This window comes from Pezoporus occidentalis, unplaced genomic scaffold (assembly GCF_034315485.1).
Source record: "Pezoporus occidentalis ecotype Australia unplaced genomic scaffold, CSIRO_AGI_Poc_V1 ctg100, whole genome shotgun sequence".
Taxonomy (NCBI): domain Eukaryota; kingdom Metazoa; phylum Chordata; class Aves; order Psittaciformes; family Psittacidae; genus Pezoporus; species Pezoporus occidentalis.
Genome location: NW_026912780.1, coordinates 1,020,659 through 1,048,002, shown reverse-complemented (window position 1 = coordinate 1,048,002; position 27,344 = coordinate 1,020,659). Strand labels below are relative to the sequence as shown.

Genomic DNA, 27,344 nt, shown 5'->3' with positions numbered 1-27,344 from the left:
GAGGCTACTGCAAGCAATACCGGCTGCTAACAGAAAAGCAGTTCTCCGGAGAGCCCTGCAGGCCAGTTTAAATGGCTCGTACTCGCAGCCAGCTCGTTTTGTCCAGCACCCCCGCACTCCCACCTGCCCGGAACACCACTTCCGCCGGTTCCCCGACTCTGCCCTGGCCACCCGGCGCGTCCCTCGGCCCCCTCCGCCCGGGCCGAGGAGCAGGGCCGCCGGCTCCCCGCAGCCTTCCCTCGGCCTCCCAGATGAGGCCCGGCCACCGCCTCCGCTCAAGCTGGGAGCCGCGGGACAGCACCCCCCTGCCAGGCTCCGCGTAACCCAGCCGCCCAGCCTACCCTGGCACCGCCGCGGGGCAGGCCCCCAGCACGGCCTGGCCTCACTCCCCACCGGGACAATGGCCACAGGGCGCCCTCACACCAACCGCCGCCAAGGCCGCCCTCGGCGCCTGCCCCTTCCCGCCACCGCGGGCCCGCCGCGGCTCCCCCTGCCCCGCCCCGTCCCGCTCCACCCCGCCCCCAGCAGCCCCAGCGGCGCCCCGGCTCCGCCGCCTCCCGGCTCGCAGTGCCCGAGCCGCCGGCGGTTGCGAACCTGCCGCCGTGCGCGGCCCGCCGGGCGCCGCGGCCTGCGGGCGGGCGCTGGTTGGCGGCGGGGGGACACGTGAGGGGGGCGGCGGCGGCGGCGGCAGGAGTTTCCCCGACAGCTGGAGGTTGCGGCGGCGGCTCCTCCTCCCCGGGTCCCCGTTAGAGCCGAGAGACCCCCCGCGCTCCTCCTTATTGACAAACACACAAAGGGCTGCGCCGGGGCCGGGCCGGGGACGCGTCTGGAGCCGGCATGGGAGACAAGAAGAGCCCGACCAGGTAGGGGCAGCGGTGGCGCGTCCTCTTCTCCCCGGGCCCTCTCCGCGGCGGCCGGGTGCGCGGAGCCGGCTGCGATGGCGCCCGGTGGGGCGCCCCCGGGGGGGGGGACGGCGGCGTGAGGGCGGCGTGCCCGGTGTTGCCCCTGGCGCGCGTGTGTCTCCGCAGGCCGAAGCGGCAGCCGAAACCCTCCTCGGACGAGGGCTACTGGGACTGCAGCGTCTGCACCTTCCGCAACAGCGCCGAGGCCTTCAAGTGCATGATGTGCGACGTGAGGAAGGGCACCTCCACACGGTGGGTCGCCGGCGGAGGGGGAGCGGGGCGAGCCGTGGGCAGCCTCCCGCCGCCCCGGGCTGTGAGGGAGGGAGGGCGGCGGTGGAAGAAATCGGGTTGCGTTTACCGGGGGGTCCCGGCCCGGGCTAGGGGGTGCCCCGGTAAACGTGACCCAAGTCGGGGAGCGGCGCCCCGTCGCGTGTGGAAACGGGGATAATAGGCACCCGGAAGGGAAGGATCTCCTGCGCGGCCTGACCCCGCAGGGGCCGTGCCCCTCACACCCCCAGGAACCATCTCTTTTGCGGCGTGCGCTAAGGCACTAGCCCTCCCATGCTTGTTTTTTTTTTTTTTCCTTTTAAACTATTTTTTTCTGTGAGTTTAACTCTGCCTTATAAATACCTCCGTTTTAAAAATTAATATTATTTTAATTAGCTTTTAATCACAACACATCACTGTGCCAGTTTCTAGGGGCCATAAAGGTGGATAAGACCCTTCGTCTGTTTGGGGAGGGATTGTTGATTGTGCTGTGCAGAAGTGCTGCCCTGCGTATCCCTGACTTCCCAGGAGGACCTGTTCCCTGTGCACTCGTCAGAAAGCTTGTGGTGGATTACCTGGTCGCTGTGTCTGGCGGTGTCTGTCAGTATTGTGGCCTAAGCGTGTGTGCCTGGGGAACGGAGGGTGTTTAAAATACCAGCAGGAGTGCGCTTGTAACCATTGCGTTCTAAGGAAAATATTGCTACAGGATCCTTTGTTACAGTTATCATACCTATGGGTTTATCCTGTCAGCAAGAGAAGTTTAAGTGGCAATAAAAGTTGCAATCTGATCAAAACCAGCAATTACATTCCAGATACAGGTCAAAGCAGTGCTGAATATGACTTGCAAGAAATGCTGTATGTTTGAAATTGTAAGGGCAGGGTTGGGTTCAATTACTTGACAAGAATGATTCATCTTTACTTCTAGACTTGATTTCCTAGACTTCTGAAAACCGGAATGAATGTTGAAAGGACTTGTCATAACTTAAGGTTTTGAATGCTAGTTGATTTTTTTTATCTTGTTACTTATTTTTTAAACTAAGGAACTTGGTGAGATAAATGTGCTGAGAGGAGTTGCATCTGTCCTGTATAGCGTGGTTTCCAGTTACAACAATGGCACTGTGTTCATATCACGGATAGATGAGTGCAGATTGGTAATGCTCAGCAAAATAATGCTGCTGAAATAATGAATGTAAAATTGGTAATGCTCAGCAAAATAATGCTGCTGAAATAATGAATGTAAAATCTTTTAAAACGGCACGAGTAAAGCTTCTGAAACCTCCAGTCAGTTTGATAGGTGCAGTCAGTTGAAAATTACGTTTTGCTGCATTGGAAACTCGGTTGGGTAAAAGCAGTGAAACTTAAAAAGACCCAACAACCAAACAAAAAAGGAAAGCCAAACAAGCTGGCAAAGAAGTGTGGAAAAAATAAAACAGTCCTGAAAAAGCAGTGTTATCATTGCCTTCTTTTTTCCCCTCTTGAGTATTTCATAATTTTTTTAATACTTTAGCAACAAAATCTCTTTTTGTTTGTTTTTGCTTTTTTTTTTTTGTTTCCACTTTGTCCCCCACAGTGGTCTGGTAGGCAGACCTTTATCTGATACATTGATTTTTGTTTCTCTGCCTGAATTCTGAAACAGTGTGTAACTGAGTAGGTTTATGGGTTTCTTTTTTTCCCTTAGGTTTAAATGGCTTGCATTTTCAGATGTTTGTAGAGCCCAGGATGTACACACCGGATGAGATAACTGCAGGTTGAGGTTTTAGGCCTCAGTTCAGAAATCAGATTTGAGCTAGTAAGCAGACCTTTGTGTCTGTGGAGGGAGTCATCAGGGTGCCAGAGAGACACAAAAGGCCATTTGGATGGATTGTTTTCTTTTTTCCCCTAAGGAGCTGGAGTCCCAGACACCAAACTGGGGCCTTGTTAAAACATTTTCTGGTACAGCCTGTACAACAACGTGTTTTCCATCAGTGCTGGTCAGAATAACAATGCTGTGGTGTTTTGATGACACGGTGAATTTGGTTTTTTTAAGTCTTCCATTTTGAAGCTTAATGTTAGATTAAGTTGATGCTTCAGCACAGTTCTTAGTGTGCAGTGGTTCTTCAAAATTTCTACTGTGTTTTTTTTTTTTTTACTGAGAGCTTTGTCTATAAGACAGTGTGAAGTACTGGGTTTTTTTTTTAGTTCAGAGAAGTCTTTGGGGTGGATGGTTTGTCTGCTTCTGCGCGTTAAAATTCACTGAATGCGACCGGATTTGCAGATGGAAAAACAGGCAATCATAGTGAAGTTTAGTGGTTTTGAAGGCCCCTGGAAATTAAGTGCAAAGTTCATTAAAACAGTTGTCTTATAAATATATATATATATATGTCATGTCAATTAACAACAGGAATATTGTCAGGTTGGGTAGGGTTTGTGGGTGTTTCCATTGTTGAATAATTCCTTCTCTATGAAAGAATTATCTTTTATGCCAGAAGCTAGACATGGATTATGATCTTTAACAACCAGTGGAATTGTTAAGATTAGTGGAAATAATTCTTATGATTTCTTCATTGTATTTTAATATGCTTCTAGACAACTGAATTTTCAAAGCAGATAGGATCATGGTGTTAACTAATTTCATCCAAGGCGGTATCGCCTTGAATGGTTAAACCAGGCTATTCTTGGATGGGAGATATCCAAGAGAAATCCTGGATGCCGCAAGAAGCAGTGTAAGTAATCCCCAAGGTGGCAGGCACTCTTTTCTGTGTGTTAGTACTAAAAGAGTGCCCCAGCATGGTGTCAGTTGGATGTGCCATGAGTCGGATATAAACTAAGATCCTATCTGCCAGCTGGAAATCCCTGGACCTTTTGCTGTAGAAGTGTTGTCAGACTTTAATTTGATAACGTTACTGAGGATCTAAATTCTCCCTGTAGACATGGCTTTCTTATTTACTTTCTAACCTCAATTGTTCTATATTGCTGCTTGGGTACTGAGAAATTACTGTGTTCCTCTTGATAGGAGACTACTGAATATAGTAATTTTCTACATGTGACCTTTAAAACATTGTCGAATTCTTCTAGATGAAAGATGTTGTATAAATGTAAGGAACCTAGGGTTGTAATAATCATTCCTTACTTGGACAAATCTCCTGCTGAAGTTCATTAGACGCATGAATAAGGAATTCTGAATATGAACCCTAACATACTGCGTTATAGAGGGAACTGGTAATGAACTCTATATTTAGGTTGTCTAATAGTTTCCATTAGAAAGAAATTGTATGATCTCTTTGAGAAGCTCTATTGTTTGCAAAAGCCATTGAAGGTTGGCAAGAGGAAGAGTCCTTAGGCTAAATAAGTGGTTTGATTTCCTTGCCCCATGAAATTAAGTTTTGCTGAGACATAAGCACTTGAAAATTGTGATTCCTTCTCTGTCCCTTGTGTTGTACAGAAAAGTAAAGCGATTGCTAGAACCTTAGTAAAAAAAGTAAAGTGATTGCTGGAAAAAGCCCACACCAGTGTCACTGTAAAAGCAATCATGGAAATTATGTTATGCTGAAAACCAGGAAGAGAATTGTTTGGCTCCTGAGAAGGTTATAGTGGGGTTGCTGAATTTGGTCTGACTCTCACGATACTGCTTTGCCAAAAGAAAGTTGTCTCCATGGGCACGCTACCGTTTTTCCTCTCTCTTTCCTTCTGTTCATGATGTTATCTGAACCAAGAGAACACCAGTACTAGCTGATCTTCAAGAGCTGGGCTGGATCCCTGGACAGACCTTATTGCAGCATTTGTTCCCAGTTTGTCTGTCCTTCAGTAGGTAGTTGGGGTTTGGCTTGTTTTGTTTTCTCGCCAACTAATGGGTTAGTGATTGTAATTTAGATGTGTTATTAAAGATTTGGAGTTCCGGTGCTGCTGGGAAGAGCTAGCAAAAGGACTAGCATTCTTTCTAAAGGGATGTTTGTTGCTCTCTTCTGTTTTTTAGGAGCCTGTGTTAGTGCTCCATCACCTCTTTGCTTCATCTTCCCCAGATCATATTAATGCTGTTGTTATTCAGTTAGTGACAGCATCCAGATTTAAAATTACTTGTTGCTTTGCTTTTCTTGGTGTGTTTTTTGGTGCATGTGTATTATGGTCTGGTCTCTAGTTGCAGGATGCTATTCTTTTTTCTATGCTATGCTTTTCCATTGTTCCAGTGTGAAGGAGGAATGTTTAGGGCAATGTAGTAAGGACCTACAGGAGGAACTGCAACAGCTTGCTAAACTTCTAAATGCTTGGCATGATACTCTGCTGTGTAAATAAAGGAAAAAAGGGGGCCAGGAATATGTGATCAATTTCCCCTTTTTGGAGTCGATAGCATTCTGTGACTTTCAAATTAGGAAAAAGAACAGAATTCCAAAGGATATTTTCACTAGTAGGATCCTCTTAGCTAATAACAGGAGAAGGTTTGTTGTACAATGTTGTAACTATTTTATCCTTGTTATGGTTTTACTTAATTTTTAGAACTACTTTCATTGCTTGCTTTGAGTTCAGTAAAAACTTACTCTTAGCCATAGATCTGTGAGACTCAGTGCACACTATTCAAGCCCAAAGTATTTTCCTTTTTAGCAGGGGCAGGGGGAAGGAGAGTAAGAAGATAAATTAGGTAAAAGTGGTTTCTGTGAAGATTTTTTGGGGGGTTAGGTTTTTTTTTGTTTGTTTTAGGCATTCCTTTCTGATATATGTTGGGTGAGCTGCTATCTGTTATATCATTTACATAAAATAGCTCCTGAAATTTGTAGCCAGAATAAGAAAACCATCCCGAGTCAGGATGAATTTCTGTAGATTTGTAGTGCTGAAGTAGACACATAACAAGCTGAATGGAGGGGCATGGCTTCCGTGTCCTGTGCCCTATTGATTTCCATTACCGAATCATTTCTTTTCTCCCAGCCTAAGGTATGAAAAGCCAAGTTTAAATCATACCAGACATAAGAGTCAGGTATAATGAACTGGGATGCCATCTTTGTACATTTGCTTGATATTTGGTCTGTGCTCCTTGATTGTGCCTGAGAGTGTGGCCATTCAATATGCGCATGTATTTTATAAGCATGTCTGACAGCCTCCTAAATACATGAGATACAGGTCTCTACTTGAAAACTGTCATGAGTTTGTTTTATGCTTTGAGAAGCATAAATAAAATGTTTAATTTAACTTGGATATCAAGGTCATTTTTCTTCAGAAAACATGTGCAATTTGTTTAGTCATGTACCATCTGGATGTTTATAAGCACAAATCAGTTACATTTAACCAAATGTGGTTATTTGTATTTCTGTTGAAATGCAGTGCTGCTTGGGACAGGGAGTTGGTGCTTATCTTGTATATCTGGTTTAACATGTCTGTTTTACAACAGCTTGTTAAAGACTTTCTCTTCTGCCTTCCAGTATGCAGCCTGCGTGCACACATGCGCGCTTATGTGTCAGGGGGAAGGCTGTGAAGGAGAGAAAGAGGAAGAACCGCCCGTCATGCTGATTTTACAGATACATGACTGAATCAAGCTTAACAGACTGAGGAGCTGTTCCTTACTTATGGTAGTTTGGAGGAGGAAATATTTGCAGGAATGAAGTGAGTGGAAAAGTCATATAATACAATCCATATTTTACCAAGCTCTGTATTACAAGTTTTATGTTTAAGCTTAAATATTAAATTATGAATACAATAATGAATAAATAATTCTCTTTTGCTCTGCAGATAGCAGTCAGGAAATCTACTCATTCTGCGCTTCCAGTCTTTTTAAAAGGAGTTTTTTAAAGTATCCATTGGAATTATTTAGGAATTTATTTAGGAATTATTTTCCCTGAAAAATATAGTGAAACTTAGGAAGTCTGCACACATCAAGTTGAATGAGGTTTTTTCTATCTAAAACAAGATAGTGATTTTTATTGACTGGGGTGGCTCTCTGATGCTGTTGATAGGTGTAGCTTGTATGGGCAACAGAGAATGCAATGAGCAGCCAGTCAAAGGAAAATGAAGCTTATATTTTAGAAGTTGGTTTTGGTTTGTTTGTTTATTAAGTTCAATCTTTGTTAAATCTACGTAGTTTTGAACCTGACAGGTACTTTAATTCATTTTTCTAAACAGCTTATGAAAAAAATGTGCTTTTTCTCCTTTTAAGCATGAGCTCGGTATTTTTGGTTTGAGGTTTGTTTGGGTTTTTTCTATAACTCCCAAATGAACAGTATTTCATTTGATACTGATCTAAGACTTGTCAGGGTCTGTCTGATCCAACTCTGATGGTTGATTTAAACCTAATATAGGTGTTTCTTTTTGCATCATATTGAAAATAGTAGTTGTATCAGCAGTTGTCTTTGGCTAGAAATTTATGTAGCTGTCATTGTTCTATGGGTATATACCTTATATAATTAAAAAAAACCCAGAAACCTGTTGCTTTCTGTAAACTTTTTCTGTTCCCTTCCTATGATAACTAATGATATCAAAGCTGCTGAACAGGAAGAAAAACTTCTCAGCACTCTGTTTCCAAGATCTTGAATCTGATCACGGGTTTAAAAGATATACTCTCTGGAAGGCCAACTTTATTAACAGGCACTGCAGGGTCGGATGTAAGTTCTGCAAGTTAAGAGTGGCTTGTTCAACTGAATTGTACCAAAGCCAAGCAAAATAGGTGAGCATTTGTTTTCCACGGTTACTAAAATAGTAGCAGCTCTGAATACATCTGAGTTCTTCACAGGGGTGGTTCTAAGAAGGCTAACATGTTTTACTTGGCTTATCCATGTTGCCCTAGGAACTCGCACTGAAAAAGGTCTTCCGGTGAGCTAGACCCCCCATACTGAAAGAGAATCAGTAAACCTGGGCAACTTGCAACATAATTTTTGTTCTAAGAAGTGTCCACTGAAGGAGACTGTAACCCCCTTTATACAGCTTATTTATGGTGCTCTTTTTGCCCTTGATTGGAGATATTCAAGGCCCGCCTGGACAAGTTCCTGTGTGATGTACTCTAGGTTACCCTGCTCTTGCAGGGGGGTTTGGACTAGATAATCTTTTGAGGTCCGTTCCAACCCTTGGGATTCTGTGATTCTGTGATGCTTTTCCACATATCTAACCTTTGTGTTCACTAAGATAAGTTGATTCATATTCTCCCTATCCCAGGGAATTACCCACTATATTTGCAGTTCTTTTGTTGCTGGGTTATGGTTTCCATGTTCACCCATTTTCTCTAAGTCTTTCTTAAGGAAGCAAAATTTCAGCAGCCCTTTCTTATAGGTGTCATTTTTCTTCAGTTTATATCCCAATTCTTTATTCTTGACTCTTCAGTTAGTAGTGGCCTAGAATGAGGACATACCTACAGCTGAGTCATTGCCAGTTTAAGGTGTAGTGAGACTGTACCTTTCCAGGATTCTGCTAAATAATGATGTTGGTGCTTCCCTTAATGAGCCTTTTCTTCTTGCACAGTAGCATCACGATGTTAGTTTCTTCATGCCTTGTGATCTACTCGATTCAGTACATTCTGGGGTCATTTTATGTTCCACTGTTACTTAAGTAGGGCTTTTTGTATGCAGTTGTGGGGCCCATGGTGCTTTATGCTGTCTTCCTTGGATTTCGTTGTTTTAATTTTTGAGTCTTGTTAACTCAGGATGATTTTGGCAGGTAGTTCTCACCACTGTTCAGCTTGGTGCTGCTTGTTTATTCTATTCCTTATTCTTTTGTCCACAACATGATTTAAAATATTGAATAGTATACCTGTAGGACCTCACTATAAATACTATCCCACATCTACAGCTGACGGTTGAGAACTATTAAAACTGAGCAAGCAAAATCTAATTTTGAACTTCATTCTGCACAACTTTGTCCCAAAGTCTAGCTTGAGTGGGGAAATGTATTTTTGATTTCATTGCAAGTCAAGACTTGGGCCGTGTATTGCTTTTCTTCTAGTTGCTAGGACAACTGGTCCATTCAAGAGAGAAACTAGACTGTGTCAAACCAATTGTCTTTATTCGTTAATGCTTCCAATTGTTAAATAATGTTATTCTAGTATCTTTCTGAAATCTGAGTTAGGCTGTGACTCATCTACTACTTCCTGAAATACCATTTTGGGTTTGCCTTTTTACTTTTTTTTTCACTCTTTTGCAGTACTTGATGACATCTTTCTTCTTCCTGTAGTTCTCTAAGCAATTTGTTTCTTAGGGTGAATTTCTTTAGATGCTGTTGACTGTCAAATATATAACATTCAGTAGCCTGGTCTGTTTCTTGTTCTACTTTGTACTTGCATCCCCTTGTTTAATTTGGTTACACGGTATTAAACTTCTGTGTGAAGACTGAAGCAAAGAAGCCTTTATGCCATCTGGTATTTGCTTTCTTTCCATGTTTGATAATGGGTATACTTCTTTCTATTTCCATGTTCAAGTACTTTCCTTTGGGCCATAAGTAATGCATGTTTCAATATGTTTAGCTTTTTTATTTTCTTTCTTTAGTGGAAATGTCATCTTTGTTTTTAGTGCCACCAGTGGTATTCTTGCTCATTGTGTCTTTTCTAGGGAAAATGGTTAGCTGTCCTAGACTAAAAGCTACTGAGATTTGAATAAACACCTACAATTAGATTAAGTATGTTAAAAGAGAAGTCTAGCTGATAAGAAAGCTTTTATCGCCTGCAGAGTGATGAGAAGTTTGCATTTTCTGTCATATAACTTTTTGTAACAATTTTTCCTTTGCTGTTGTGACAGCCCACTGTGCCTGTTCCTGTGATAAAGTGTCTGTACGTTTCATCTTGAAAGTCAGGTTAGGATAGTATGCTTTGCAGAAAAGTTTCTCAGGGTATCAAATGATGTCTAGTTAGCTGATTCAGCCAGCTACAAAATATTTTCAAAGCAGGCTAGTGGAACAAAACATTAAGTGATCATTTTTAATGCTTTCATGCAATAGCTTATCCTAGTTTAAGTAGGACAGAGAGATCCCGAGGATTGTCTGTGATGTGCTTTCCACTGGTATGTGGTATGTTGATGTAGAGCAGGCTTGAACTTGGAGAGTTCAGCTGCAGAACGTTATTGGTAGGCTTTCAGCTGGCAAACTTTCCATCAGAAGTCAGGTTGAAGAGTACAAGATACAACCTTGACATCCGCTACAAGTCTCTTCTTGTTTTCTTAAGAGTTGGGGGGTGGAGAGGAAATGAACGATAGAAAATGTACCTGTTTTAATTTACTAGAACTTTGGGATGTCAAACTTTTCCATAATCCTTGAATATACTTTATCGGAACTGCACAAGTCAAATGACAGTGCTTGGTAGGAAAAAAAAACGCGAATGAGTGGGGGGGTTAAATTTTACTTTAAAAGTAGAGTTCTTAACTCTAAAAGCTGGAAAAAGGTTGCTTTGACACGTTCAGCAAAAGGAAGGTTGTTTCTTACAAACATTCTGTGATGAGGGTTGCAAGCTTGAATTCTGTAGCTGAATAAGGGAAAAAGAAACGGTCAGGGCTCACAATTGTGGCATCTTTTTCTAATATACATCTTTTCTGGATAGCTTGCGGAGACTTTTTAGGCAAAGTGTGTAGTGTTTTCCCTTGCTTAAGGAGGACATCGTCACAGGGCTGACTATGAATGGAAGAAAGTTCTAGAATGCTGTAGCCTCTGGAAAGATCACACATAAGTGCAGAACAAATAAGATGGGGCAGAGGCAAGCTCCTTCCTGCTTGGTCCCAAAACTAGTTGTGCCAAGTGTTCACCCTGTTTTGTGCAACGGTAACTATGCTGCTGCCTCAGTACGAACCTCATATTTTGCGTGTGTTTTTGCATACGTGCAAAAAGCACCACTGTTTCTACTGGAACAGGACAGAGGAGCAGCCCAGAGGATCCAGTCAATCCTTTGTGGGACTGGAAGTTGGGAGAGGTCACTTCTGCATGAATCCCAAGGATCTAGGAGTCAAAACCACTGTAACCACTGCCTTCTTTGCAGACTTCCAAATGCTGCCTCCTCAGGGGCTGATGTTTAGGAAATTGAGCTTCCTGACCCCTGTTTATATGTAGCACGTTGTTATCTAGGGAATATAAATTGCTTGAAACCCATATGTTTCTCAAACAGGGTATTTTTCATATAGCTGTGATGCTGAGCATCAGTGAACCACAGTTTGTGGCATATAGAGAAGAATTTCTCACAACAGTGTGCAAGAGGTTGAAGCCTTAAGCCTGGTTGCTGGAAATGTAACATTTGATGGTTGCTTTAAAAGCTATCTGTGAAGATGAATTTGGGCTTTATAAAGGTTCTGATATGGGTATTTCTTCTAAAGGCAGGCTGTTGTGCAGTGTACCAGTTGTCTTCAGGAGACTTGATGCTGGCCTCATCTGTTAAATGTCATCTGGAAAATAGGGCATTCCCTTTAAGGGAATGATTAAATAGGGACTGTGCCTCAAGGGGTAGTTTTCTGCACATTTATACAGTGACTGATAAAACCATATGGGTTTTGTAAGTCTGTTCTAATTGAATCAACTTTTATTGAAAGACAGAATTGCTAGAAATGCACTGAATGGATGAATTCCAAGTAAGTGATTCACACTGTAAACCAGCTAGGAATATGAAAACACTGGCTGAAAGTTAGAATACAGATATACATAGAAGGTGTAAAAACTGCATTGTTACTCTGCAGTATGCATATGGATCTATATTATGTTTTCCCGTACAGACCGCTAGCTCCACTGTTTGCGCTGTCATAATTATTCAGTTGTATTATTTGTGGAGGCAGTGTAATGTACTGTTAACATTCTAGGATATGACAGAAGGGATGGTAATGAGGAAAAATAAATTTGGATAAGAACGTAAGTTATCAGTGTTGAAGATGCATTTAATCATGAACTGCTTCAATGGAGAAATAAAGACTAGTTTCTCACAAGATAGCTTTGTGTGGTGATTAGTGTGAGCATATTCATGTGACACGGCAAGCTAAACATAGTTTAATCTGATAGTTTTTATTCTATGAATATCTTAATGGAGTCCTGATGACTGAGGGAGGGTGAGCTGATCTGTGTCAGAATCCTAAGGCTGCTGCTTCTGCTAGTGATTTAATTTAATTGCTAGCAATCACTGTATTTGCATTACAAGAACGGGTAATAGGAAATATTCTTTGCTTTTCATAATGTGATTTCAACTGCTAAAAATCAGGAGTGGTATTACATGACCTGTTAAATTCTGTGTACACCACAGTTTGCAGGGTCTAATTGGGCACAGTGTTTGCAGTACTACTTTGTATACTAAGTATACTTAGTTACTATACTGACAATTTCCCATTTGCTTAAAATAGTATTATTGATGTGCTTATGCAGAAATTAACGTCTCCCCCTTCCTCCGCCTTTTCTGTCTTCTTTTTTTGGGGTTGGGAGGTTGTGGTCTGGTTGTGATTGTTCACAAAAATCAGCAATGGTAATGGAACAAATGTTTGTGCTGGGTTTTTAGTGAAGTTGAAAAAGCAATTTCCTTTGTTCTGGAATACTGTTTCCTCAGTACTTTGGCAGCACCTAGAAGCTCTTGTTGCACAAGGTGCCATGCAAAGAGCTTGTGGAATAGGTGTGATACTCCATTAAAAGATAAATGTGATTAAAACAGTGATTTTTTCTTATGTATCGAGTCTAGGAAAAAGTTGTTAGTTGAAAAACTGCCTGATGGAAGAAAATAAAGTCTCAAAGCACTGTAGCTAATCTGCAAATATGTGGAGGGGTACTTGTGTTTTGTAACTATTCTCTCTAATTATTTGGGAATGAGTGTTTTGCATTTCACAAGAATAGTCCTCCACTATTGAAGTCTGAAAAATATTTCACACTTTAAGTGTTTATAGTCAAACTACCACTTGAAAATATCACTGGCTTCTTGAGATGTGAAGAGAGTATCAGTGAAAAAGATACAGAAATGGATAGGGTACAAATAGGGAATTTTTTGTCTTGGTTTTTGTATAGCCAAATTGTGTGTGTTTACACCTTAACAATACAGATTTGTGCATAAACTGAAGTGAATGGCCTGAAATGAACGGCCTAAAATGTGAGACTTAAACTTTTGCCTTCTTCCTTGAAGTTTATTAAGATTCTGCCATTCACTAGATGTCAAATGGACTGTTGGCTGTCTGGATCATTATGTGTGGACAGTGCATGTGTCTCTGTTCTATTGATTTCTTTCTATATTGGAAAGAAATTAAGTAACAGTTTCTTGACTCTTAGAAAGTACTTCACCTGTGCATTTGTAAGCCATGATAACAAGAGGACCATGCTAAATTAAATCTGGTTCCATTTATTTTATTTAAAGCTGTCAACACCATTGCAATGTCCATATAAGTACAGGCCTCGGCCTTTCAACATTTTTCATGGATTCCTAGTCTTTAAAAACACCCAACCAGGCAATCTCTTTGAACTCAAGTCCTTTGCAGGCAGAGGGCGGCTCAAAGCAAAAAAGGTTTGGGTAGCTGTGTGTATGTTTTAATTTTTCTGTCTGTCAAGGTGATGTTGCTTACATTTGCTATTATTAAAGCCAGTTACAGTGGGAGGGGAAAAAAGGGGGGTATAGATGCAAAAATCATTAGCGTCATTGTAACCTGAGTTGCAGGAAGACTTCTGAAAAAGAGAGAAAACATGCCTGAGGAAGAGGGGATGTTAATTACTTGATGTTTAAGTGACTTGTTATCAGTATATAAAGGTGGGGGAGGGATATAGCTGTTAAAAAGAAGTGGCTAGTGGATGGGAGGAAAGTTCATTTACTTCTTAGTAACTTCTACTTCAAGGTATTGTGTTCTTAGAGAAACTGAATTTGAAATGTATATGTGTGCATGTGTGTGCATATATATATTCTGGAGCCATTTAGACCTTCTGGCATCTAAATCTGTATCATCAGTCCATCATGGAAAAGTCATATTCCAAAGCTGCTGGTTGTAACCTGTCCTGTGATCTTCAGAATAAAAAGCTGTCTAAGCTGTGTAACAGTTACGGTTAGAACTTTGCATAGAGAATGTCTTTTTGAAAACAAGCAGGAAGCATATCACACTAAAATGTTGCTGCAATATTTAACTATAGCTGTGCCCTGTAAAAGTTCCTGACATAAGTGCCATAAGAATGGCTCAGAACATTTATACCCAAGTGAAGATATTCTCCTAATAGCGTGTTACAAGAGTAGTCTTTCATGTAGAAAATCTCCTACTTAAAAAAGCTTTTTCATATCCTTTTTGTCTGTTTAAAAAGCTGTTTATTGTAAGATCATGCATCTCTCCAGCTGACTCTGTGTGTACATCTGCTTGCTTTGGACAATAGGAACAACTTTTTGTTTTTAAGCTAATAGCTCTAGTTACTGTGTTATGTTATATTTGAGAATGTAGACCTTTTCAGTTGGAGAAAGGAGGACGTGATGAAGGAGATGTGAGCAGGGACTAGCAAGAATATGACGATGAAGTAGAAAGTATGCAAAGATAAGTTTTTCTTGAGATTTCAGTAATGACCATGAGCTAGAAAAATGGAGATTTGAGTATTACTGTGGATATCAGATTTCTATTAGCTTCTTGAGACATTAATACTTAGGATAGATGTGAGTGGAAAATGATCTTCAAATAAATTGTAAGATATTTAAAGCCTGTACATTTGTACTGGGAAATGATCCAGTCTAATAATGAAAGAGCAGAGTAGGATTTGAATGATTCAACTTTGTTCTCAACAAGATTTTAATGTGCTTAACTGTATTCTGTTTAGAGTTTTAAAAGATATGTACGTTACAAACATCAGCAAAACAAGATTTTTATTAGGACTTCATTAAACCTAACCTTATTTCTTCTAAGACAGAAGGAAAAATCCAAAGGGGTATTAATCAGACAGACAGTGGATATTGGTAACTCTTGAAGCACCCTGGAGAGTGAAATTCAGGGCACTGGTTGACTAGATTACTGGCAGAATGAGTTCCGTCATGCCTTGGTGGTGGAACAGAAGAGATTGCAGAAGTATGAATGAAGCTGATATTCAAAAACATGCTGGACTTACTACTTGAGTCTTGTGCAGTGAGGGCCTTAAAGCAACAAGAAACGAAGTAGAAGATTGGGGAACTTCTGTTAACTTAGAAGCATTTATTCTGTCCTCTGAATCAACTGAGAGGGAAGAATACTTTGAAGAATAATGTGGATTTTCATTTTTGAGGAAAGGAGTCTGTGACCAAGGGCAAGACAAAATCAGTGAGGTTTCTGTTCCAGCTATTTCTAACCTCTCTTTTTTGAGGGATAAATCTGCTGTCTTGAACAAAAGGTCAGTATCTCCCTGCAGGGAAGAGAAGTTTAGATCAATGTTACTGCTTATGGATTAGGAGTGCCTTTGAATAAAACCTCTTTACATTTCTGAAACCTGTTTAGGTTTGTTTGGGTTTTTCAGTCTTTTACGATCTTTTTACAATCCGTTACAATGGAAGAAAGGACAATTTGTGTGCAAAGTTGAAATTACAGAATGTATGGGATACTGTGTAAAGATTCTACATAAAAGCAAGTGAAGAATTTTGAAGAAATACCACAGACTTTGTTTTGCTCAGGAGCTGAGAATGAAAATATGATGGGAGACAAGATATTTCTGATCAGCCTGAAAGCTCAAACTGTTCAGATGAATAAATGAATCGTGGTACATAATAGTTACCTGTTTTGTTTAATAGTATGAACATCTTATCTGTTTCATTGAATCCTTCTGTCATTCAAAAGGCAGCTTCTTAGTGTCTGGAAGAGAAACCCAAAACAGATCAATGCCGTATTGGGCAGCTATGACATTACATCCTTCTGTAGGAGTACTGTTTCATAGGCAATTTCTTCCTGATTTCTAGGATGGGGCAAGATGTGTATAATTTCACAAGTAACCAGGGAGTAAGAGGAATTTGAGAACAGAAATTTATCAACTAAGTTAGGTAAGTAAAACTGGACTAGAACATTGCTCTGGTCATTGGAGGGAGCGTGGCAAGTAAAGTGATCAGAGCTCAACAGCAGGCTTAAATATCTGACTTAACATGGTATTGTAAAGAGTTTTACATATGTTGCAGGTGACACTTTCTTTACGAAACAGATGGTTTGCTCTGCAGACAGGATAAGCCTTCAGCAAGGGCTTTTTGTTTGAATTGGAACCAGGAGGTGAATGGACCTGAGAAGAAGGAAAGGAAGGATTGCATTAGAATGGAAGCTGTGCTTGACAGATACTATTCTGGATCCAGGTTATCTGTTGAATATTTTTCAGCTTGATTGAAAGCTGAGGTGACAGCACTTCCTTAATTTAGACATGTGCTGTTAAGATTGAGAAACCGTAATTTTAATACTTCTACAGTAATAAATATGCAAAGCAGAGGAGATATAGCTTCAATAGTGTGCCTTTGAGTATGTCTTGGTGTCTTCAGAATATCTGGAATCCGCAAGTAGTGCGTTATAGATGACAATACATTTTTCCCACAACAGGTTGAAAAGGTGTTATGTATTCAGCATTTGGATTTAATTATAGCATGTCTTTCTGTGCAGAAAAGCATAGGTTATATTCTGAGGTATATGGCTGCAGAGAGCATATGGGTACTGGTTCTGTGTGGACCAGTCCAAGTCCAGCATGGCTCACACCAAATCAGAGCTCAGCTGTTGGCTGTGCTATTGGACTGTTGGTGTCTCTGTGCTGTGCTTCTCAGCAGTCTTACTAGCTTGGCTGCACTGTGTGCTGCTTGGCAGTCTTACTTGGTTGGCTCTGTGTTTTCAGGATACGCAGCACCAAACAGATGAATCCTCTCCTGACCTTCCGCACAGGGGTGCATTGTGCTGACGCAGAACTCGCTTGAGATGTAGGTAGATTTAGGGTTGGTTCATGGAAAAATAACAGTTGCCCACATCATGCTCTTAGTTTCCAGACTGTAGCAGATGGACCCTAGAGCTGGTTTGACAGATAAGTAGTTGAGGTCTGTCAGAATTTGAGCTTATACTCTGAGCAGTGCAGGAGACATGAGACTGCTTCATGGACTCGTGATGGCTGTAGAAGCAGCACTGTGCAAATGTAGTTGTGCTCTGAATAAATTAAATAAACTCAGACAGACCCCCAAGATGCGTCGGCATTGAGCCAGTTCAGTTGTCTGCTTGTTTGATGCACAGCTTGGGCGACTGAGAGCTTGCTGTGCTTCTGCTGCATATGTTGATTATTAGTATGGTACATCATTTTTTTTTTTTCTGCTTTGTGTAATGAGGCCAAGTTATTCCATCATATCCAATTGGTCAGCATTCTTTTTACACAGGCTATTGGGGAGTGCTAGGTGAGGGAAATTAAGGAATCATGTACTGCTGTGACATGTCTAAAATGACTTGTGAGCAGGAAGGTGCTGTGTTGAGCTCTGGGAGAAGGAAATGACTTGGGGCAAAAGTTCCAGATATCATTTGGTCTAGTGCACTGCATGTAGTCTTGAATGTGTATTGTTCACCTCTAAGCATGTAAATGGCTATATTTTTGTTAAATAATGCCAACAGTGAAAACTAGTCTGTCCTTCTCAGTATTAAATATTTGCTCCCTTTGAGACCATCAGTGTTGAATGAGTTTCTTCACACAAAACCTAAACAGACAAATCTCTGCAGCTTCTGTAAATATGCTCTGTAAAGCAGATCAAATCCTGTAAAATAAAACGTGGTCACATCCAGCAACGAAGAATAGAGTTAAAATTATGACATCCTTGTCATTTAGCATTAATGGAAATTGCAGAGAAGACAAAAACTGTATCCTTGAGTGTTTGTATTACTGTCTGCTTTTTAAAAAAAGCAGAAATGTAAGTTTTCCTTATTTTTCAAAGGAGATTATGAAGTGAGCAGTTGTATGCCAGACCTTGAAAGCAGCACTGGAATTAAATAATTGATAATGGATGAGTTTGGAATAGAAATGTAGGTAGAAGTATGGCTGATACTGATGTAGAAGAAAGGTAACACTGGCTGTAAAGAAAATAAGTGATAGAGAAGGAGAGGCATAATTTTTGGAGTTGTGATGTTTAGTGATCTCTTGGAAACTCAGGAAATCAGTTTGTTGGTACAGCTGCAGTGCTTAGGGGCTAAACCATAAAGCTCACCTCTGTTGGAAAGAGTTGATAGCTCTTATCTTTTGTAATAGTGTATAATCTCTTGATAAGTGTTCCACTTAAAATGATTGAAGTGAAATTAATAGATAAAAATACAACGTTTTGAGGGGCTAAGCAATATGTATTGCATTTATGAACATTTCTTCCTCTAGTTCTAGCTTCTTCAGTTGTAAAGTCACTCCCAGTGACAGAGGCAAAAAATTCTTGTAATCATAATGCAGAAGTTTATAGAGCTTCTTTCTAAAGAAAGAAGTGCTCTTGAGTATGCTCAAAAAGCAGATTACTGTAAACATACTGATAAAGTAAAAGGCAGTGTTAACATTGTCTATATCTACTTAATCTGTAGCAGCCTATTACAAGGAGTCTTTAACTCATTTTGAAAACCAGTAATTTAAAATGTTGCATGTTGGCAAATCATCAAAATCAGTTTCCTGTTACGGGAATAGTTTTTCTTACATTTATCTTGTCTGAGGGAAAGCTTTCTTTCCATGAATTCTTTCATGCTTGAATGACATGATTCAGCTCCTGCTAAATCATGAACAATTCTATCAGACTAAAGCTTCACGAGTGGTAAAGTTATCTCCTGAAGCCTGCATGGCTTGCAAAGCCCTAGGTTTCAGTTCAGTAGCCCCTCTTGAGTACCTGGGCAGGGGTATAAGGAAGGCTTGAAAGATGCTATCAGTGTTCAGAGATGTGAAAATCTTTTTTTCTCTCAAATTTTTAAGATAAAACCATTGAGTGCCTCATTTAAACAATCTGGAAGTGACAAAGCAGGTAAGAGATTGTAGGACATAGATATAACTAATAGAAAGCTGTAGAAATAATTGACAACAAAGATGACTGTTTAATTTCAAGGAATACAATATTTGAGTGGAATTCTTTGTCACCACAAAACCACATAGAACTTCTATATTAATTTTTAATGCATCCTCCCAAATGTGATTTCTTTGTGGGTTTTCTTTGTCTTAACTGACTTCTGTGTCTTATGGGAAATATCTTTTTTGTCCATCTCATTTGGTTAATGGCACTAGAAAAAATTGTTCTAAACCTAGAACTTGGTTCTAAGCTTAATTTCCTAGCTGTACTCTAATAGAAATCATCTAGTTTGTCCTCAAGAATTGAAATTGTTGCAAATTGAGAACTCCTAAAATAGTTGGCTACGATTTTTTTTTTCCTCTCTCTAGACCTTTTTAGCAAGTTTCCATGATCATGGTGTTGTCCATAGTCCTGAGCAATAATTAAGTCTATGTTGAGAAGTTCACTGCTGTCTAACTTTATAAGTAATGTGTCAGATCATTCTCTCAGATCACTTTGTAGTAATGACAGGATTGTCACTTGACCATCACTAGAAATATTAACTCCCTGTCTCTTGGACCAGTCTTCAAGACAGATTATCAGTTCTGTTCATATACCACAAGTGTTTTCCACCTGAAATTATAATCTTGTGCAGCCATTACACTTTGGTGGTTCCTGCTTTGTTGTGACAAAACATCAAAACAGTTCAGAGACAAGTTTTTGTAACAATGTCCTATGTACTCTGTTAATGTAAATAATTGTAGTCCATTGAGACATTTCAGTGATTCTGGACTCTCTATACTGTGTGTTTTCCAAGGTCCTGGTTGCAGTGGTCTCATGAAAAGCATGTAGTCATATGTTTGCCAGTTGATATAAACTGGGTAGTTTTCAGTAAGTGACCTGTTGCTAATCTTTGTCTCTCCATGAGTTAGCCTGGGCTTAGTTCATGCTAACTATGAACTGGTAGAGTTGTATATGGCAGTCTAGGTTTTAACCTAAAGTTCTAATGTGTTGACAGTTTCAATAGTCTTTATTTTTACTTTGATTCATGATGAACTTGTTATGAAGAGTTGTGTAATCTCAGCTGGTTTCTATTAACCACCTTTCCCACACTTTATGGATTCTTGTAACTTGGCTTTCACTGTGTAACATGAACTGTTGCAGTCATTACTGAAAATAGAACTTGCTAATGGGACTTGCCTTGATTTTTCTGCCTTTTTTTTATTTATTTTACTCTTCACCTGAGCAAGAAGTGCTGGTAGTGTGATCCTGTGGGTTGGGATAAATGAATATGTGTAAGACCTCATAGCTTCTGTTGCTCTAGTAACTGGTTGATATTTTTAGACTACCACAGTGCATATAATTTGTGCTTTTTCTATTTAAAAAACCCAACAACACAACCCAGCTAACAAAACCCAAGAGCCTGGCAGAGTAAGCGCTGTTTTGGAGAAGCAATTTGCATCTTCAAAGTCTCAGTAGAACCATGGAATCTTCTTTTGTATATGTCATGACTTGAAATTTCCTAATTCCAAGATCTCAAAATAAATGAACACATTTGCATTGGAAAGAGTGAAATGTTTCATTTCAAATTAGAATCCGTGTATTCCAATACAAAATTAGACTATTTCAAAATATTTCAGGAAATGCAAAGAGAATAAACTGTTGAAATTCTTCTGCCTGCTGCTCCTCTTCCCACCCTGCTTTTTAGCTTGGATCAAAACTTGGAAATGAAACCTCCACTATGTACAGTGGTGGAATGTGGTTGGAAGTTTCTGTTGCCAGCTTTTAAAGTATGTATGTTCTGATGATTGCATCCCCCTAATATTAGTGCAGTGCATTTTTTACCAGTGAACAGCTTGTTAAAAATGATATACAATAGGATTTGCTATTGCTTTCAATGAATTTGTTTGAGCAGAAAACACTGAAATTTTACTCTATAAGGCCAGCAGGGGCTTTAGCTCTGACACCTGAAAACTCAGCTTTTTCATTTTTGTGGTATGGATTGTATACTTCTGTATTGGAGTACACTCAAAACAGACTCCTTCATCATTTGAGAGGGCTGGGGGTGAATGGCAAAGTATTCTCTCTGGAAGCTTCCATCTTTTGAAGTTCAATTTTGTAAGTCTCTGCCTGGATATGGTAACTGGGAAACGAGGGCACATTGCAAAATCTTGTCTCTAAATCATTAAAAGAAATATATAATCTCATTTGTTGGTTATGCAAGTGAAACAAAAGGCTGTAATGGTTTAAACTGATACACTATTTAATGAAGCGTTAGCAAGAAGTGTTAGCAGTATTTCTTTTTATAGTGATTGTTAATAACTGAAGTGTAAAGAGTTTGAGACTTGTAAAATCTAAGCATTATGCGTGTCTATATATATGTGCACACAGGAAACCTCGACCTGTCTCTCAGCTGGTTGCACAACAGGTTCCTCAGCAGTTCGTGCCCCCTACCCAATCAAAGAAAGAGAAAAAAGACAAAGTAGAAAAGGAAAAAAGTGAAAAGGAAACAACAAGCAAAAAGAACAGTCATAAGAAAACCAGGTAAAAATTTTAGAAACTTTTGCAGTATTAGTAAAACACAATTTAGAAAAGAAAACGAGAAAATATTCCATTGTTTTACAGCTTTGTAAGTGCTGTGGCAAACTCTTTCAACAATAAGGTTAAATGTGTGTGAAATTTCATTGGATTAGGATGCCTACTAAATGCAAAGAAAACCTGCAGTTTGTAATTTTGACCAGAAGATGGAGACCAGCTGAATATAAAGAAAAGGACTTGGCTATTTTTATTAATGGTTACAGATGTATTTCTCACACCATCCAAAACTGTAGATAGTCAAATGGAAAATACTAATGTCTGGAAAAGAGAGGGGACAGTAGTGACTAGTTTTTGTGTGGAATAATAAAGTGAACCAGTGACAGACTACAGAAGAGTGGTAATGTGGTTATTGCTATCCTTGCAGAACTGGAATAAACTTTGAAGGGCTGAACTAGGGTATAAATCAGTGTGACAGAATAAGGCACGTGTATTACGTAGTGATAAAAGTCTGTGTTACATCTGGGATGCTGACGGAAACCTTGGACTCTTAGAACTGAAAACATGAAATATTACAGTACAGACAAGCTGTTGTAAAAGCCTTATCCTGTCCAGGTGGAAGGAGGGTGCAAACTGCAAAACAAAAGCAGCAAGTTTAACCCCTAAATCATTATAGTCTATGCATAAAACTATTGTGGCAAGAATGCCAAATGGCGTGCCAAAAAAGTTGAGAAGTATGAGAGATGTGTAGCCTAATCAAATGTGGGAGGAGCTATTGATTTTTTTTTTAATTATTTTTTATTTTTTGTTCTTTTTATTGTTATTTTCATTTGCTGGAGGCACTCCAGAGTAGTCCAGCCAAGGAAGATCGTTTGGATTAGTTATGCAGAGAAGTAGCAGATGCTTCTCTTGTGCCTAAAATAGGATCATCAGGGTAAGAACCTGGAAGAGATTGAGAGTCCAGAAAGAGCAGTCATTAACAAAGTCATGGTTAGGATTAAGGACACTGAGATGTTCCTTCCTTTTTTTTTTCTTTAATGCTCAAATTTACTAGTTTGCCTTATGCAGCTGAAGTACTCCAGTTATGAAGTATTTGAAATTAACATCGTATTAACTAAGCTAGTTAAATATTATAAACTGAAGTATTGATGGGTGAATTGCAATAGGACATTAAAAATGCAAAGGTAAGGTAGGGAAGGAGGGAGAGCATTTGGCAGATAACTAAAATAAAAATCTTGGACTGAAATGCCAGTGTTGAGATTTGCATTAAGAATTGTTATTTGAAATAACTAAGCTACTTTTTTAATGCTTCGAACAGTTCAGTTTTTCACAGAATTGATTCACTAGGTAGGATAGAAAGCAATGCTTGATTAGTTTAAGCAGTTTTCTTCAGTGTCTTCTGGGAAAAGGATATTCTTTTCTCTTTGCCTTTAAACTTGTACATCATTCTGGAAAGGACCGTAAAAATCTGCATGCACACTCAAGATGATTAATAAGCGCCTGGCATGGCGCTTATGCAGGTTGATAATGCTGAGTTTTTCTCTCTCTTCCCATGTTTCAGGGTACCAGATTTTCAGTTTTCTCTTGAATTCTTCAGTCCTGCTACTTCAGCCTCAGGGGAACAAGATATGAAAGCCTACCTCTATTCTAGTGGAGGAAAGGTGTGAGGTGGTTCAGCTGAAGTGAATGGGAGCCAATTTTACTTCAAACAAAGTCAGATGATAGGGTAAAAGTCAGGGCTTTGCTGTTAGCACACCTGCTAACATGTGATGTCATTTATTGCAGCTTGAATCAGGTCAATGCATAAGTCTATGCTGTTCATAACAGCTTGTCTGGTGACAGTTTTTCGTGGTAGTCAAAGGAAAGTAATAAATTGGAAATACTTTATGCTTGTCACTAGCAAAAATATGATGGTAGAATATAAGTCAAAGTGTTCTTTGGTGCTCTTCATTGTGAAAAATCAAACGATTGAAAGATTAGATGAAGAGACTTAGGCTGTTAACACTGAGTGTAGCACTCAGCTCTGTGCATAATTTAAACCACATCATATGCCAGGATATACCAGAGTTGTGCTGTGAATGGAGTGCAGCTCAAATAATACATGAGCAGTCCTAGTGAAGTTTTGAAATGAAGTAATACTTGTTGCAAGTTAACACTGTGCTATTGAATTCAAAAATCAGAAACCAATGTCTTCATTACTGAACATCATTCTCTGTTTAGAATTGTTGCTTAAGGTCACTGCAGACATGGATGCTTCCTCTGGATCAAAATTAGAACTTTCTATAGCCATAATAAAGACAGGCTTAATTTTTAGAAGCCTTTAGGAAACTTCACATGTGCAACAAACACATGCATGTTGCTTCACAGTTACATTACTTATAAGGTCAACTTTATGATAACCTTAGGAGAAGGAAATGTGTTACTTTCAGCTACTTTAATGTAAAACATACTAGGCAACAGTCTACCATAAATGCTTGTGGTATGTTGTTTTCCTATGTATTACATGTTGCACATAGCAGTCTTATGTGCACATACATGTTCTCCAGAGCTCCTAATATGTAAGATAATAAAATGGGGTGTGTGCTTTTAATATGATTATTTGCTTTATTTAGGCCAAGATTGAAAAATGTGGATCGAAGTAGTGCTCAGCATTTGGAAGTTACCGTGGGAGATCTTACAGTCATAATTACAGACTTTAAGGAGAAAACTAAGTCACCACCTGCTTCCAGTGCTGCTTCTGCAGATCAACACAGTCAGAGTGGTTCTAGCTCTGACAACACAGAGAGGGGAATGTCCAGGTCATCCTCGCCCAGAGGAGAAGCGTCATCACTGAATGGGGAATCTCATTAAAGTTTTATTTCCTCAGTTTCTTTAGTCTCTTCCCTTCAAAACATGCAAATACATAACTGCTGTCACCTGTTACCACATTTTCATGACAGATTGTTCATGCACAATTGGTATGTTGACTGGAACATAATTTATGCAGTTTTAAATAAAGGAAAAAAAGTGCAGTGGTAGAAACAATAATTTAAATTCAATCTACAAATGCTTACAGACCATTTTCAGACCAACTTTTTAATCTTCATGTGTAAAGGTGCCATGAAAATGTGGTTTGAATGTTCATTATGCAGTGTTACTGGTAAGTCCATTTTCACTTTTAGTTTAGTGAATTCTAACACAACTCTTGGAGTCTTTACTATTGGCATGTACTGAATTTAAATTTTTATAACATAGTTCAAGCTGCCTAAATATGTATTATTTGAGAATTGTGAAACATAGTTATATGTATGCAAGTCAAAGATCAACTTAATCAACTATTGCTGCAACAGAATTTTCATAATAATTATCTTAAAAACACCTGCTGGTACTTGGTGTGGTTAAATAGGGAAAATGTTATTAAATGAAACGTTTGTATGAATTTTTGCCAATGTTTGACACGTTTTACTAGATTTACTGAATTATGTTGATGGGTTTACCAATATTTTTTCACACTTTAAAACACTTATTGTAATGTTTACAAGCAAAATAGAAAACACATTCTAAGCATTGATTTGTTAACCTTACAATTCAGGTAAAGTATGACATTGTCACTGTACACTGTTATTCTATGTTGTGTAACAAATATTGAACCTCAGATGACAGTGAATTTGACAAAACCCAACATTTGGAAATATGAAAGTTTGGAAAAGCTTTAAAATAGCAGAAGTGCATTTCTCATTTCTGCTTAGTGCTGTTTCCTTGGCCCAAATTTATCTAGTGTCACATAGTCACTTATTTCATCACACGAATATCAGGTGTTGCACAAGAATAAGGAAGTAACAGTACTATTAATTTTTTGTTCCTGAATCAATTTCTTTAATGTTGATTTGGCCTATTTGAATATATTATGTCATAAATCATATTAAAAAACTCAGTACCCTACTTTATGGCATAAGCTGCCAACTTTTATGCACTTAGCAATATACTGATGCAGAGCAGAACTATTTACAATCCCATCTGGTATTATGTAAAATTACTAATAAAATATTTTTGTGAATACAGATTTTGCATTTTTGTTTACAACCAATAAGTGTTTTGACACACACATGCAATCCATGTATAGATTTTAAATTATAGATTCAGGTTCAGTACAAATGTCCATTTAGCTCCTTTTAGTGAGGTAGGCTGCTTATTCCTATGATTCTTTTCTTTTTCATTCAAAGTAAATATATTTTTAAGCCCATGTAAAAGTTGGATAGACCTTATTGGTAGTGAATCCAGCCCCAGATTATTACCAGTATATATTACCAACGTATGATATGTCTCCTAACAGCTGAAGCAATGGATTTTTGTAGCCCCTGACAATTGTGATGTTTGGTGGTTTCTTGTAGTAATGTATTTTTCTGTTTTTAATGCAGTACTTCTACAGGCACAATGGTACTGTTCTATTTTGTAAGATGGTAGTTGTGAAATACAGTTAGTTGCATAAAATGGAAGTCTGATGTGATATCTGAGAACATACATACCTCATTCCTTGGTGTTGCTGTTTAAACTTTTTAGACATCAAATGTTAATTATAGGCTATTTCAGATGGATAACTACTGACCTGTTTATTATGTATCCTGCTTTATCTTACTAAATAGGATGTCTGTTCATTGCCATTACCTGGCCAAATCTTAGTATCTGTAAAACGATGCATTTTAAGGTTCTTAAATGTTTTGGGGGCTGGGCTGGTATGCAGAATAACATACACTAGTTTTTGAAAGAAAAAATACATGCTTCTGAACTTTATTTTTTTTTATATATTTTATTTTTAGGTGGGACTATTTGCAGAATATACTGATGTAATGGATTACAAGGGAGCTGAAACTGTTTAAAGTAAGCAGTTTAATGGTAGCAGATCTCAGTGAAAGATGTTTTATGAAATGTGTTTCTAATTTAAAATGTAATGAATGCTAACACATTTCAGAATTCCTTGCAAACAAATAATAACCTATTACCAGTAGTTCACTAAATGGGAAACGTATTTTCATTTAACTTTATGTGAATAAGCCACCCAGCACTGCCAACAAAGAGGGCTCTTTGTATCTTCAGAAACGAGCTGCCATTTGGTTTGGACGGAAGGGAGGATGGAGTGGACTTTACTATGATTCAGCTGTTTCCAGAGATTACTCTCAGAAATGTGGTATAAGTATGGTTATAATCAAAAAAGAATACAGAAAAGTCTCACTGTTCTTTATGGAATAAGGCATAGAAATGCAGTTTCTAATCAGAGATACAGTTGTAAAATCTCTAATTCTAGATCCTAGTCATCTAGGATCTAAAAACTGAGCTGTGGTGGTTTTGACTGAACTATTATGTTGTCAGCGTTTACATTGCAATGATGCCTGTTTTGGCATTTGTTAAGGTAATGTTTGCCTGTTTGTGATAAAGGGATGTGACAATACTGACAGCAGAGTAGATGAATTCTAAGTAGAATATGGCATTTGGCTCTGTTCATGTTATAATTTAAATGAACTTCACTTTCATAATTTCTAAATATTTTTGACTTGTAGTAATCCTAAAACCTTTTTCTAACTGTAAATATATTTAAAAGCATCCTTACTCCATTTATAAAAGGTGGAAATTTAATGTTGTAATGTGTTTTGATTAGCTATTTTTCTCTGTGACTGCTCTCTGCATAAGAACTGTTATTTGTTAAATCTGTACATGCACCAGTTTTCAACAGCCATACATCCTGGGTTGTTCATGAAGTGGTGACCCAACAAAGACAAGTGTGATAGTGTTTCATGTAAATGAGTTCCTTTATGTGCTGATTGATTGTCTGGTTTCAGAAAGGAAAA

At 39.0% G+C, this 27,344-nt stretch overlaps 1 protein-coding gene across 1 annotated transcript; it reads left to right on the top strand.

The window, feature by feature from the left end:
* The first annotated feature begins 539 nt into the window (after positions 1 to 539).
* YAF2 (YY1 associated factor 2) lies at positions 540 to 27,132 on the top strand. Its single transcript, XM_062612407.1, has 4 exons — positions 540 to 863; positions 1,029 to 1,154; positions 21,379 to 21,531; positions 24,135 to 27,132. Exons 1-4 carry the CDS (start codon positions 838 to 840, stop codon positions 24,370 to 24,372), a joined length of 543 nt encoding a protein of 180 aa, XP_062468391.1. The 5' UTR covers positions 540 to 837; the 3' UTR covers positions 24,373 to 27,132.
* Positions 27,133 to 27,344: the final 212 nt, after the last annotated feature.